Here is a 14,750-nt window from a genome sequence, read left to right as displayed (position 1 = left end):
GTCATAATTAATTTTCCTTAAGTATGTCAAAATAACAGATCACAAATAAGTTCTTGCATTTAAAAAAATAGCTGGAAATAGCTGTGGTGAGAGGCCTGGAGGAGAGGGAGAATTGAGATTAACACACACCAAACATAAGAAACATTTTGTACTACATAAAATGACAAAACTATCTCGTACCTATTTTTATCTCTCTGCTTTTAACAGAATGTACCCACTCAGCAAGAAGTATCTGTGTACAACACCAGGTTTTAATGTTTCTAGCTTTTCTGTTCAGCTAGGATAACAGTGAAAAGGCTTTTTTTAAAAAAATTCTAATTATTTCTAGTATCAAAGAACTGTGTTAAGACAAGTATCTCCCGGTTTTCAGATGGCACTAAGCTCTGCCAGGTAACTTAATGCCAAGCTAAGGGACAAATTAAAGACAGATCTCATAAAGTTGTGTAAACGGGAAGAAAAAAATGATAAATTGCAATGCAAACAAGATGGGAAAAAATAAATTAAACAATATTTCTAAAAGGATTCTAAGCCAATAGATAAAACTTTGAAAAAAAAGATTTAGGTGTCATTATAGACTGTTACTTTAAGCACATGGATTGAATGCACCAACTTCAACAAAAAAGGTCAACAATACGTTGGACAAAATTTAGAATAGTGGTAGCAATAAACTATTTTACACTTGTGCAAAATAATAGTGTGTCTACTATTCTTGGAATTCTACTAGCAGTTACAGATAGCAATATAGGATAGGTCCAGAAAAGAGCACCTACAATGAACAAGAAAGTAGAGGGTCATCAATAAAATGGAAAAGTAAAAACAAAAACAGGATTCATTAGAATGATGTAAGTTATTAAACTCTAAAAATATTTATTCATGCCTACTACATAGTAAATGATGTTAGGTGTTATAAAAGACTCAGTTTTTATTTAAGTCATAATCTCTGCCTTCCTTGATTAGTCTGAGAAGGGTTAGTCGTCGCAAATTAACCAAAGAAGAGTCTATAAGTATTATATGTTACACATTGTTCTACATACTGGATATGGTTAAAATATGTACAATTATGAAAAAATATAGTGACCATCTGATTAAATCATGAGGTCTTTGCATTATAAGTCAGAAAGCCTGCTTCTAAATCCTGCGTACAACACTCACTAGATATGGACATTTGGTACAGTCACTGCTCTGAGGTTCACTTGGTTCATTTGCATACTGAAGATTCTTATAATTTTTGCCTCTCAAGAATGTTTGTGAGGAAAGGGTTTTAAAATGGGATATGACCAGTAAGAGAATACGATTTCACTATGCACATTACAAAGGTTAATTACAAAGGTTTGTTTTCGTCCTTTTTTTTTTTTGAATGGTGGGATGGGAAAGAGAAAAAAGTGGTTTTTTTGGGGGGGAGGAGTGAGGCAATCGGGGTTAAGTGACTTGCCCAAGGTCACACAGCTAGTTAAATGATAAGTGTCTGAGGCAGAATTTGAACCCTGGTCCTCCTGATTCCAAGGCCAGAGCTCTATTCACTACGCCATCTAGCTGCCCTGAAAAAAAGTGATTTTTGTTAGCTAAAAAAAGTTTTAAAAGAAAATTTTTTTTAAATTGTGGGGAGTTATTTGAAGTTTGCTAATTATTGTTAGTATTTGTACCAAATTTTGAAAGACTCAGAGAATTCCTAGAAATTGGAGGTAGTTTTTAAATCACTCAGAAGCATTTATTGAGTGATTATTATATGCCAGACATGTGGTAAGCACTGGGGATTAAAAAGAAAAGGCAAAAACCATTCCCCGCCCTTGAGAAGTTCACATTCTGATGTGTAAAACAACATGTACATTTCTATGTAAGTACAGGGGAAATTGGAGGTAATTTCAGAGTGAAGGCACTAGCATTAAGAAGGATCAATCAATAAAGGTTTCTTGTAGAAGATGGGATTTTAGCCGAGAATTGAAGTAAAACAGGGAAGCCAGGAGGCAGAGTGGGAGAAAATTCCAGGCATGGGAAATAAATGGTGAAAATGCATGGAGTCAGGAAATGTCTTATGCCAAGAAGAGAAAAGAAGCAATGCCGCTGGATCTTAAGAGAACTTAGCTTTCCCCAAATTCTAATGAAGCTAGGAGAAGAAAAATCACAAGATACTGTTTGGGTCAGATGCATTTATCTGCAGTGGTATTGGTAATGATGAGTTGCACTGAGTGAAATGAAGAAGAATGAATGAGGGGGAAAGAAAGTGAAAAATCAGAAGGAAGATCTGTTTCAGGACATACAGATCAAATACCATGGATTCCGCCACAGTGGGAAAGGGAATACTATACTGATCTTACTGAGAACATATGAGAGAACCCATAACTGGTAGAGTGAGAGATGAAGGCAGACTGATGGAATACAACTCCAAAAAAGAAATCAAAGGAAGAAGGAGTAGAGAGAAAAGCTAAACAAGTAGATGCAAAAGAGGTTAGATTCAAAACAACTAAATATAGAAAAAAAGACTCATTTGTAAGTCAGAGACATATTACAGAATAATGGAGTTATGTGTGAGGGAGCACCTTTTATTGACCTGGCTTTTGCCCACTAGGATTGCTTATCCTGCTTTTAAAAGATCAAATTTCAGGGTGGCCCCTAAAAAATACTGAGTAATTTTCTTCACTGGACTGTACAAATGTGATTATTTATAACACTATATTTAGTGACTGGGTAAATTTTAGCTCACATAAATTAAAGGGCGGATAAATATTTTGAGGAAAAAATTGAGTTAGTCTGGGTTTGAAGGGAGATTCTTGTTTCCTTCAGTGAGGTTCATAAACTTGAATTTCAAAGACCACATAATGATGGCAAATTTTGCTAAGGAGGAAAAAGGTGTTCAATACAAATCAAATCTCCACATTGAATTCATGGTTCTTGTATCCTTTTCCATTTCTCTACTCACATGAATATTATCATTGCATAGGACCTCATCATTTCTTGCTGAGACTACTGCAATAGCCTCCTAATTGGGGTCTCTGCCTCTAGTATCTTCTCTGTAATCTACACAGCTGCCAAATTAATAATAACAATAATAATAATGCCAAAGTAATATTTCTATGACACAGTTCTGACCATGTCCCTTCTCTGCTCAAGCAGTTTCCTGAGTGGCTCCCAAATACCTTCAAAATTAAATTCCCATTTGGCACTTAAAGTCCTTCATAATCTGGCTACACTTTTTCTAACCTAAGTACTCATTATTCCCCTTCACACACTCTATATTCAAAAAGGCCTCCTTATTGTTTGTCCACGTATATGATACCATCTCCCCCCTCTGCACCTTTGTCTAAGCTGTCACCACGCACAGAATGCTCACTTTGATCCACCATTACCTCTTAGAATCCTTTTCTCCATTCAAAGTTCAGCTAGTGTCATGTCCAAAACACTTTGCTTGATACTCCCAAATACTCCTACCACTCTCCTCCACAGAAATTATTTTGCATATATTATTTTCTTTTCTGGGTAAATGGTGTTTTCACCATGTAGAAAACAAGCTCCTTGAGGGTAGGGACTGTTTCAGTTGTTGTATTTGTATCCCCTAGGTTGGCATAGTGCCTGGTGCTTAATAAATGCTTCCTGAATCAAAGAGTTATTTTTATACCTCCAATTAAACACCTTTCATGCCCTATGAGGGGCAGCATGTTGTAGTGGGTAGAAAGCCAGGTTTGGAGCCAGAAGAAAATGAATTCAAGTCCTTCCTCTGACACATACTGGCTGTGTGACTCTAGGCAAATTAAATTCTCAGTGCTCCAGGCAGTTCTATAAGACTGTAAGTTGCAGAGAAGGTGCCATCCTATATTGGGAGAGAGAGTTTCTCAACAAGGAGCTCCTTAAAAAGTGAAATCACAGATCTAGTTCCTATCCCTTTCCTGCATAGTACATATGGATTGAAAAATACAGCCGTACATGGGAAAGAGTGAAAAAGCAAAGGGGAAGAAAGACAAAAGGCTACATGTGCAGAAGGTAGCTAGATTAAAGAAAAGCAAAATCAAGTACTCAAAACTCTCCTCTCTATTGATAAATACATTCCCTTAGCATGAAATTTCCTAAACCCTTGCAACACTGGTAAAACTAAGCAACAGAGTAAGATTCTGATCCAATTTTGGCGTAGAGAAACAGTAAAAAAAAAAAGTCTCTGCCTCTGCTAATCTTCCCCACCACAACTGATAATATAGTAAGTTCCTGGAAATGGGGAGTTCCTCACCTTCAGCAACAGTAAGTAGGTTCCCCAGTTCTGTTGAGGAATGGTACTGTATAGGCTCAGAATTCCGGACATTTGCCAGTGGCAAAAAAGGATCATAATCAGAAGATGAAAGGTCAGCCAGAGTCAATGTGTAGTGACTTTGTTGGGTATATGTGCTTGAGCCAGAAACACAACAGTGCAAAACCTATAAAAATATAATAGAAAGTGGGATTACAAATATAATAATAAAAAAAAACAGATTAAAAGGTCATCAGATAGGCAACCTACTTTACAACAATTAGAAAGCCCTAATTTTTATACTTGTGAAATTATCTTGTGACAATTACAGCAAGATCAAAGGAAAACAAAATTAAATGGCAAGTTATCCTTCTGTGGCACCAAAAACACATTCTTGAGCAAAAAGATTCCTAAGTCTTTGCCTACAAGATGGGAATAAGAGCAGAATGTGATTATTGAGAGGGAACAGCTATGTGGCACATGTGTAGTACAGAAAGAAATTATCCATGAGTTGGAAATGGAGTTCAGTATTATCAAAGTTAAACTAAAGGAGATAAAAAAAAAGACCATAAGCCTTTCTAGTTCAGTTACAGTCCAAGAAACAGAATGATATCCATTGTGAGCCAGTATATACATACTTGATAACACCAAGAAAAGTGGTAGAAACTAAAAAGATTCTAATCTAAAATAGAAAAAATGGATTAATCTTATCAACACATGATTAAATGCCCTGAACATCAAGTATTATTTAGAAAATAGGAATAATTAAAGATATTCTCTTTTTTTGTGCTTTTGTACATATATAATCAATGAAACACTACATACAAAAAATCATTTTGAATACTGGGTAAGAATGTATAGCTTTGATATTTCCTTTTTCAAATTCTAAAATAAGAAAAACAAGCAAAGTAATTTTTTTGCATAAAGTTTTAATAAAGATATATAACACTTTAAAAGATGCTAAAGAAACATTTTAAATTTAAATACAGTAATAAAGATATTCAAATCTAAAACAGTTCATTGTAAGCCTAATGGTGATGTGCTATCTATATTCTTTGGAGAGTTTGGACAAAGAATTCTGCAACTAACTAAAATCATAAGAACAGCAATGGGTAAAGTACAGCCAAGAAGGCAGTGTAATGCTGTTAAAGCAACACTTATTAGCATATGTAATTCATTTACTATCATTGAAAAGTAATTCTTATTAGTTAAAATGAAAGAAAATCTATTCAATAAAAATGAACTGGTATCAAGGCCAATTCTACACAAAAAAGTAATCAGTCATGTCATTAAAGCTATCCCTACAAGCAAAATATTATTTTAGAGAAATAACAATTGAGTGCTTAGATAGTAACTTGTACATAAGGATTTAATAAATACTTATTTACTTAAAGCAATGTAAAGTATTGCTTCATTTAGTTAATTTAGTTTGTATCAAAGATGTAAGTTTATGTGCATTATAACCACAGGAACAATAGGGGATTAATGAAATTCTAATTTAATTAATCTCTTTCTAATTTAACTTTCAAACATTTAAGTAAGAAATTATTTCAATATTTTTTATCCTGTCCTTAAAACACATCAACTAAAATGAGTATTTCAATAGCCAGTCAGTCAGTCAATAAACATTTATTATGTGCCTAGTATGTACTAGACATTTTACTAAGCACTGGGGATACAAAGAGAGGCAAAATATAATCCCTGACCTTAAGGAGCTCACAATCTAATGGAAGAGACAACATGTAAACAACTATGCACAAGTAAGCCATATACAGGATAAATCAGAAATAACTAATGCAGGGACATAACTACAATTAAGAGAGATTAGGTTCTAGAAGGTACAATTTTAGCTGGGACTTGAAGGAAGCTCAGATGCAAAGATAAGGAGAGAGAACATTTGAGGCATAGGAGATTTTATGTTATGTCCCTGAGAGCAATCAGAAGAACCAAAGAAAATCATCAACTTACCCTATAAATGTAATCTAGTAATGGGGCTCTAGATGAATGCTGATCTTCCAGAACAGTAGACACTTGATGCATTAGGGTTTTCATTGGCAATGCCATGCACCAATCCAATAAGCAGAGTAAAAGAGAAACAATAAACTGTAGGAAGAAACAGGCAATTATTTATGACACATTTCTTGTCATGCTTCACCATAAATAATGATGCATTTGTATCTGGCTGCAGAAAATCATTTACAGATATATTAGTATCACCTACCTTTTTATCTGTTTCTACTGAAGAGTACTCAGCACTTGGTAAAAGAAATGCAATTGTGGCCACAAGGATCTGCAAACCAGAGTGACAATTTAGAATTAAAGGTTAAAAGACATCTTCACAACAAAACCTAACTGCTTAAATTCCTGCCAAATTTACTTCCACTGAAAGAAAGTTATACAGGCAAGGAGGGAATTTAGGGAATGCGAACAGGGCATATGTAGAACATAAATCCATGCTCAGGTTCAGTGCTACTCCATTACTTTAAAGAAAGACAAGTAACAAAAGAAAATGTGTAGGATAACACACCAGAGGCAGTAATCCATTCTGCTAAGTGTACCTTTTTCTTAACTTCTTCCTCCAATGTTGTAACACTAATGAAAAAAAGTTTTAAATTACACAGTATCATGAAAATACTTTTTCTTTTATCTGCTATCTCTCTTGAAAAATTATCACCAGAACCTAATATTTTTTTTCTTTTTAATATTCAAAGCAACTCACTCTTTAAGCTGTAACTTCCTTTTGGCTTCCAACTCTAGACATGCCCAATAAACTCATAACTGAAACTTGTCTCAGATAAAAGAGTATATGTAATTTTCCTACAGTCCAGCCCTCAGTCCTTTTTTCTCTTCTTTTATCATGCATTCCCACACTGACAGAAAATCAGTACTAGATGTCTAGGATAGTATTTCCATACATATTGAATCTCCTTAGTACATTGCATCATGTATCAATTACCAGGAACCAGCAAATTCTGGAGTTGCTGTTAGCTACCAGGTACCTGATTTGGGCTAGAGGATATTTATGCAGATTAAGCACCCTTGAATGTAGCTAGTCACTAATGTACTGTGCATTTCTACCCACTAATTATTAATGTCACCATGGAGCTTAATATTTTTATCAGTGACTTGATTAAAGGCACATATTGAAGATGTATCAAGTTTGTAAACAAAAAACAGCTAGGAATGATAGCTAACACATTGAGTTACAGGATCTAAAAAGATGTTGGCAGGTATCTGGCCAAACTGAACAAAGTAAAATTTCACTGGGATAAATATAGTTTTTCAATGGGATTTTTGTAAAAATCAATGGCATAAGAACAAGATAGGGAGAAATATGTCTAGATAAAAGTTTGCCTGAAAAACATATGAATTGTTTATTGCACTACAAACTCAAACTGACTGAACAATGTGCTGAGAGGCAAGAGGGTTAATGCAATATTAAATTGTATTATACAGCTTCAAGGGATAAAGAGGTAATTATTCTGCTCTAACCTACCTTGGTCAGAGAGCATCTGGGCATCACATTTTAGGCAGGACATTATTAATTGGGGATTGTTCAGAGGAGGGAAGTCAAGAGTGAAGGACTTATGGGAACGTTTAATGAGTAAAGGAAAAGATCTGAGGGGACATGATAATTATTTGTTAAGTATTTTAAGATTTGTCACCTGGAACAGTGATTGGACTTGTTCTGCTAGATTGCAGAGGTCAGAACTAGATGCAATGGGCAAAGGTGTGAAAAGACACATTTAGGTAGATATAAAGAAAATCTTGCTAACAATTAGAGCTCTACAAAAGTGGAATGGGCTCTCTCAAGATCATTAGAAGTCACCAACAAAAGGCTGCATGACCACTTTTGTATGTTGTAGAAAAAATTCTTTGTCAATAATGGGTTGGACTAAATAGCTATTCTGGTCCTTGCCAATTTGAAAAATTCATATTTCTCAATTAATCCTATTATAACAAAGTAACCAAATTTATAGCAGGAAATTTTTTCCATGGAGTAATCAAGAAAAAAATGAAACTCTACATCCTTTGGACAAGAAGGCATCTTCTCAAGCACAGGCATCCAATCAGCTGCTTATTCTTTGCTGGCATTATCTAACTGCTTTCAGTGAGTGTAAGGATGTATTTAAAAAGATGTATTTATTTTAGTTACGTCTTTTAAACTTTACTAGCATAAGGACTGCCTTCCACCACTGACTACTTTATTACTAATTAGAATCAAATTGAGTTAGGACCTAATGAATTTTAATTATCTTATTACACACACACACACACACACACACACACATATGTATACACATATATATGCTTGTTGATTGGCTTATGCCATACAAAAGTGGAAAGGACTGCCCCAGGGGACACCAGGCTCCCTCTCTTGAAGTCTTACAGCAAAGTATGGATGACTACTATTGATGCATGTTGTAGAGGGAATTCTTTCTCTTCTATGGGTTGGACTAGCCCATCCAAGATGTCCCTTCCATCTGTGAAAATTATTTGATCCTTTTCTCCCCATTAGTTTGTACACCTTAAGTAATACAGTATATAATGTAAAAAATAAATGGTTATATTTTAACACTGCAAAAAGTAGACCTACTTCAGTAATTTTCCGTGGCAGAGAGTTATCATACTTCTGAAGCTTTTCCCAATAGGACACGAGCAACTGAAGGATATCACAAGCTACCTGAGACACTACCTTATTAGGAAACTATAAAAGAAAACAAATATTAAAATCAGTATTACACAATTGAACACACATACAAATGTAAATATACTAATGTTAGTGAAAATCTTTTTTACTGCTTAAGACATTTATTTATTTCCTGGCACAGAGGAAATAAGTTTGGTTTATTCTTTTCAAACACTTATATTAATTTGTTTGCCCAAAAAAATTTTGTTTGCCCATTTGGCTCTTTTTACTATGTATATATCTCTACCTCAAATGTTATAATTAGATTTATGTAGTATCACATCCCATACACAAAAATTTACATGGTTTCCTCTAATGACAGGATTCTTAACCTTTTCTATGTCATAGTCCCCTTGAATACTCTGGTGAAACCTATGGATCACTTCTCAGAATGTTTTTAAATGCATAAAATAAGATAAATAGGATTACAAAGGTAACCCTTTAGGTTGAAATTTAGTTAAATATAAAAAATGAAACAAGGTCATATACCCCAGGTTAAGAATTCTTGCTCTAATCACAAGCAAATATTAATCACGTATGAAAATTTAGATGCATAGTTAGTTCCCATATATACTAATATATTTATAGCAGCACTTTTTGTGATAGCAAAGAATTAGAAACAAAAAAGAAGCCCACTGATTGTAGATAGGCTAAATAAATCAGATACAGGAATGTAATAGAGTATAACTGAGCTGGAAGAAATGATGAATATCATGAAAACAGAGAAGCATGGAAAGACTCATTCTATGAACTGATATGGAGTCAAATAAGCAGAGCCAAGAAAAAACAACATATACAATGACAGCATCAATGTACAGGGAAAAAAACCAAAACAAAACAATCCAAAATGAATGTTGCAAAATTACAAAGAATAAGTGCGTCTCCAAAAAAGACATAAGAAAAGAAATTCCTAATTCACTTCTTTGTGGAAGTAAGAGGTCCACAGCTGTACTATATTTCACATTTTTTTTCTTAAATTTTTTTTTTTTACCTGACATGGCTCTTTTAGAGAGGGTAGGGGAAAATATATTGGAGAAAATTTTGGTAATGTCAAAAAAAAATCCAAAAACATTTTTCAAGGAAAATTAACTGTAAAACTCAAATGCCTTATCCAAAAACACATAGTTTAAAATTTAAGCTTAATGAAATAATATTACAAAGTCAAATTGACAGTAGAAAAATCATGAAATGTATTATTTTTATAATTCAAATCTGAATGCATACATTGATCCCTGATAAATTAGACAGCAAGTAATACCCACTAATCTCATTAGATTAAAAAAAAACAAAAAACAGAATTTCACAGCTAGAATACTCTGAGTGACATTATTTATACTGACTTGGGCTTAAGTATTTGGGCAAAAGTATAGCCAGAGTTTTCCAGAAGTGTATAAATCTATTACTAAAATAGAGAACCCTTCATCTCTCCTGAATTTCAGTCTCACATTTGAGAATGCCTTCTCAGTGTCTCCCATGTCCCATAGGAATCTCAAATTCAATATGTCCGAAATAGAAATCTTTATCTTTTCCCCTAAATTTACCACCTCTCCTTATGTACCTGTTTTTTGTTGTGAAACCATCCTTCCTGTCATCTAGGTTTGTAATCTAAGAATTATTGCCAACTCTTCATATTTGCTTACATCTCATATCTATTCTGTTGAAAAGTATTGCCAATTCCAACCCTTTAACATCTTGTTCCCATCGCCTGCCCTCTTCTAATATCACAGTACTTATCCATACCCATATTACTTATTTTTTTTATGTTTTCTTGTATTTTTTACTTTATTAAATATTTCCAAATTACATTTTAATCTGGTACCCAAGGCATAGGGAAGTATTGTGAGTCACATGCAGCCAGTGTTTGACACTGATGGCCTATAACTTGAGAGGTTAAGGGACTTGTAGAGGTACTAAAATACAAAGAAACATATAAACAATCTTAGCTTTCGATGAGTTTACATTCTACCGGGTAGATATAACATTGAATCAAATAAATAAATACAGTGTAGAACAGGGGATAAGTGGAACCTGGAGTCAACCTGGATGATATTACTTCTCATATGGACTACTGCAATACCTACTAATTGGTTTCTCTTCTGCATCCACTAATTTCCTTTTCTAACCCATACTCCATATAGCTGCGAAATTGATATTTCTAAAACTTCAGGTTATTCCAAAATCCTCTGTTTGGTATTCAAAGCCCTTCATAACCTGTACCCTCCCACCTGCTTCCATTCTTATTCCACTTAATACCCTACCAAGTACTGTTCAATCAATATATACTGGCTTCCTTACAGTTTCATACACAAAATACCCCATAATCTCCAGACTTTGAGCATTTTCACTAGCTTTCCCTTATTCTTGGAATTCTTTCCCTTTTTATGTCCATCTCCTGGCTTTCTTCAAGTTGCAGCTAAAATCTAGCCTTCTGCAGAAAGCTTTTCCTTATGCCCCTTAAATTTTCTGCCTTTCCTTTACTAATTACCTCTAATTTATACTGTATATATGTCATGTTTGTACATAGTTTTTTGAGCTCCTTAAGAGTAGAGATTATTTTGTGCCTTTCTTTGTACCCACAATACTTAGTATAGTGTCTGGTACTTAACTCTGCATCAGTTCACATAAATCTTCCTAAGTTTCACTGAAATTACCTCTTTAATCATTTCTTATGGCACAATAGTATTCTATAACATTCATAATTTGTTCAACCATTCTACAAGTGATTGGAACCTTGTAGTTCTGAATTCTTTGCTACTACAAAAAAGAGCTACTACAGATACTTTGGTACAAATGGTCTTTTCATCATTCTTTGACTTCCTTGTAATATAGGCCTAGTAGTGGTATTGCTGGGTTAAAGGGTATGTTATTTGAGTATAGCTTCAAATTGCTCTTATAATTATAATTGCTTTCATGGATAATCTTTCAATTGTACAAGAATGAGGAAACTATAAAGCATGACAATCTATTTTACCAATGCCTGAGTCTCAAAAGTGTTGGCTACTTTGTGAAGAAGAAAAAACCAAGATTTTTAAAATGTCACTGATTGTGACTACAGAATACATGCAGAGAATAAAATTATCTGTCAATAAAAATCAAATATCCAAGACTTTTAATGCACCTGCAAAAACATACAATATTGAAACATATTAGTAAAACATAATTTTTCTAAAAATCAAATCTGTTAAGCCAGTAATTCAATATTAATTAATAAAATAGTTTAAAGATACAAAATAGAATGAGATACATTCTTTATTAGGGAAAAGAATGTAAGTTCCATGAAACCAGATAGGGACTACTTGAATTTTATCTCTGTAGCCTCAAAAATTAGCATGGCACTTTACACATATAAGGGACTTACTGCTTCTTGAACAGAACAGAGACAAAATACTAATAAATTTTATTTAAGTGACAATAATTTTTAAAAGAATTGTAATTCTCATAATCCAACATACAACTTTTCAATAATCACGTTTGAAAAGATATAGAACTCTATTTTTGTGGGCTTACTCTTTTAAACTCTTCACAATCTGGCTTCCAGTCACCACTCCAGATTTATTTCCTACCTCTTCCACTTATGTGCTCCTAGTTCAGGTCAAGCTGGACTATAAGCTACTCCATGTACATATCATTCTAACTCCTACCTGTGGGCTGGATCCACTGTCCTCCCTCATCATCTCCTCAAAGACATCCTAGTGTCCTTTAGAGAGCAGTCCTGGTGCCACCTCCAATAAGCACAGTCTTTTCTGACTCTCCCAGGGTTAATGATTACCCTTTCATGAGGTTACTCTGTATTATTTTGTACATATTTTATGTTTACTTAATTGTTGTATATTTTACTCTCTCAAAAGAATGCGAACCAGGGCAGCTAGGTGGTGCAGTGGATAGAGCACCGGCCCTGAAGTCAGGAGGACCTGAGTTCAAATTTGGCCTCAGATAAAACACTTGATACTTACTAGCTGTGTTACCCTGGGGAAGTCACTTAACCCCAACTGCCTAAAAAAACCCCAAACCCCCCAAAACCAACAAACAAATGAGATTGCAAGCCCCTGAAGAGTATACCACAAATTTGTAGTAGGTATTTAATAAATGTTTATTGAATTGCAATATGATAGTTTCAAATTCATTGTCTCTTTAGCAGTAAGAGACTATTCAACTTAACTCCTCCCCTCCCCCACCAAAAAGGAAAAAAAGAAAAAGAAAATTCTTTTATGCTGACAAGCCTTCTTTAACAAATTTGAAGTGGCTTCTAGACTACATCAGAATTAAACATAAGATTCTCATTCTATGATTTTTTTTAGTTCCAATACTATAATAAACTGAGTAAGAATTTTGAAATTCCACAATATGTAAAGATGTGAGCATTTGACTAATCTCAGCAAAACAATCTCTAAATTATAATCTCTTTACTCATAAATGTTCTATACATAAAAATGTTTTCTGTCGTCTCTTTTCTTTACCTCTATTTCCCAAATGCTGATGTAGGAGCTAGGACTTCTCTGTATCTACACTATTGCTAATAAGAACTTTACCGGCTGAGGAAGTAATGGAAGAAAGAATCAGCAGGCAAATATTAGTGTGACTTTAGCTATCATATGTGCTAGGCATGTTTTGTAGACTGTAGGGAGAAGTATGAAAAAAATGAACAATAAACAATACATTGGGTACTTAGTAGGAAAAAAATCAGACCCAGTTCAAATTTCAAGTGCATCTTTAATATATAGAAAATACTTTAATCATATTAAAATCATGAATGGATACCTTTAAAGTTACGCCTATAACATTGATTGCCGCTTTTACTTTTGGATGATTTGTACACTGAATAAGCTCTTCACATATCCAAAGTCCGAGGCAGCATACAGAAATACATCTTTAAAAAAGAAAAATTCCTTATGAAACTTGCAAAATATTACTGGAACGTTTCAAACATATTTTCATAAAATAAAAAACAGAAATAAAGCAGTCTTTGTAGGCTGGTTTCCAAGCTGGATATAAAATCTGGCTCCCTACACCACATAAATATTTAGTGAAAACAAACAGCATATTCTCTGTTAATATCCATGACACACAATTAAAATATTTTAGCAGAAATGTGTGTTCAATATATTTTTGACATGTATGACAGAAAATTTAATTCAGATATAATTACTTTTAAAAGTCTCAAAAGCTTCTTTCTTGGAAGTTTTCCTTTAAGGTATAAAATCTTCACAAACATCTAAACATTATGTTCTCTTTAGACTCAAGTTTCAATGAAACTAAGATTCAAAGTACATTTCAGAAGGTTATTACTTAAAAAAAAAGACACAAAGATGTAGGAAAGCTTTTCCTTCAAGCAACACCATCCTTCAAAAATTACATGATTACCTACAAAAGCCATCTCAAATACTTTTATTTAAAATCTTGCCTTATTTTCTTAGTGACTAGAAAATTTTCATCTCAATTCTGGATCTACTATTCACCCTCACAAAGTAAATTCAAAGGTTTGTTCTAAGACCTGATGACTTTTAGATTTAAAAGTAATTTTAAACTATTATTTGAAAATCTATTAGTACATTTAGCCACTTTTTATTCATGGACATCATTTATCTGCTAGATTCCACATGTCATATTTGAAAATGATAGAGTATGTTCAGTTTTTGTATTGTTTGGGGTTCCTTTTCTTCAGGTTAAGCTGCTTATTAGACTTGATTGTCTTAATCAGCTATACCTTTATTTATATGAAGACATTCAAATTACCAACATAATAGAGAAATTCTTTTTAATACATACTCCAAATATAAATACAATATAAACTTAAAAGCCTAAAGTGATCCAAATAGCTTACAAAGCCAGAATAAATTCAGTCCCAAC

The 14,750-nt window shown here is 33.6% G+C and overlaps 1 protein-coding gene across 1 annotated transcript in view; it reads right to left on the bottom strand.

The window, feature by feature from the left end:
* RALGAPA2 (Ral GTPase activating protein catalytic subunit alpha 2) overlaps nucleotides 1-14,750 on the bottom strand; it is a 417,261-nt gene that overhangs the window by 192,433 nt on the left and 210,078 nt on the right. Inside the window, exons 28-32 of the mRNA XM_020989297.2 lie at nucleotides 13,662-13,770; nucleotides 8,811-8,921; nucleotides 6,435-6,503; nucleotides 6,182-6,316; nucleotides 4,217-4,400 (exon numbers count right to left, since the gene is read on the bottom strand). Coding sequence (XP_020844956.1) covers nucleotides 4,217-4,400; nucleotides 6,182-6,316; nucleotides 6,435-6,503; nucleotides 8,811-8,921; nucleotides 13,662-13,770 — 608 coding nt within the window. The remainder of the gene's footprint in view (nucleotides 1-4,216; nucleotides 4,401-6,181; nucleotides 6,317-6,434; nucleotides 6,504-8,810; nucleotides 8,922-13,661; nucleotides 13,771-14,750) is intronic.

The sequence above is a fragment of the Phascolarctos cinereus genome, unplaced genomic scaffold (genome assembly GCF_003287225.1).
Source record: "Phascolarctos cinereus isolate Bilbo 61053 unplaced genomic scaffold, phaCin_HiC Scaffold_2;HRSCAF=192, whole genome shotgun sequence".
In the NCBI taxonomy this organism is placed as follows: Eukaryota; Metazoa; Chordata; class Mammalia; order Diprotodontia; family Phascolarctidae; genus Phascolarctos; species Phascolarctos cinereus.
This window is presented reverse-complemented; position numbering and strand designations above follow the sequence as displayed.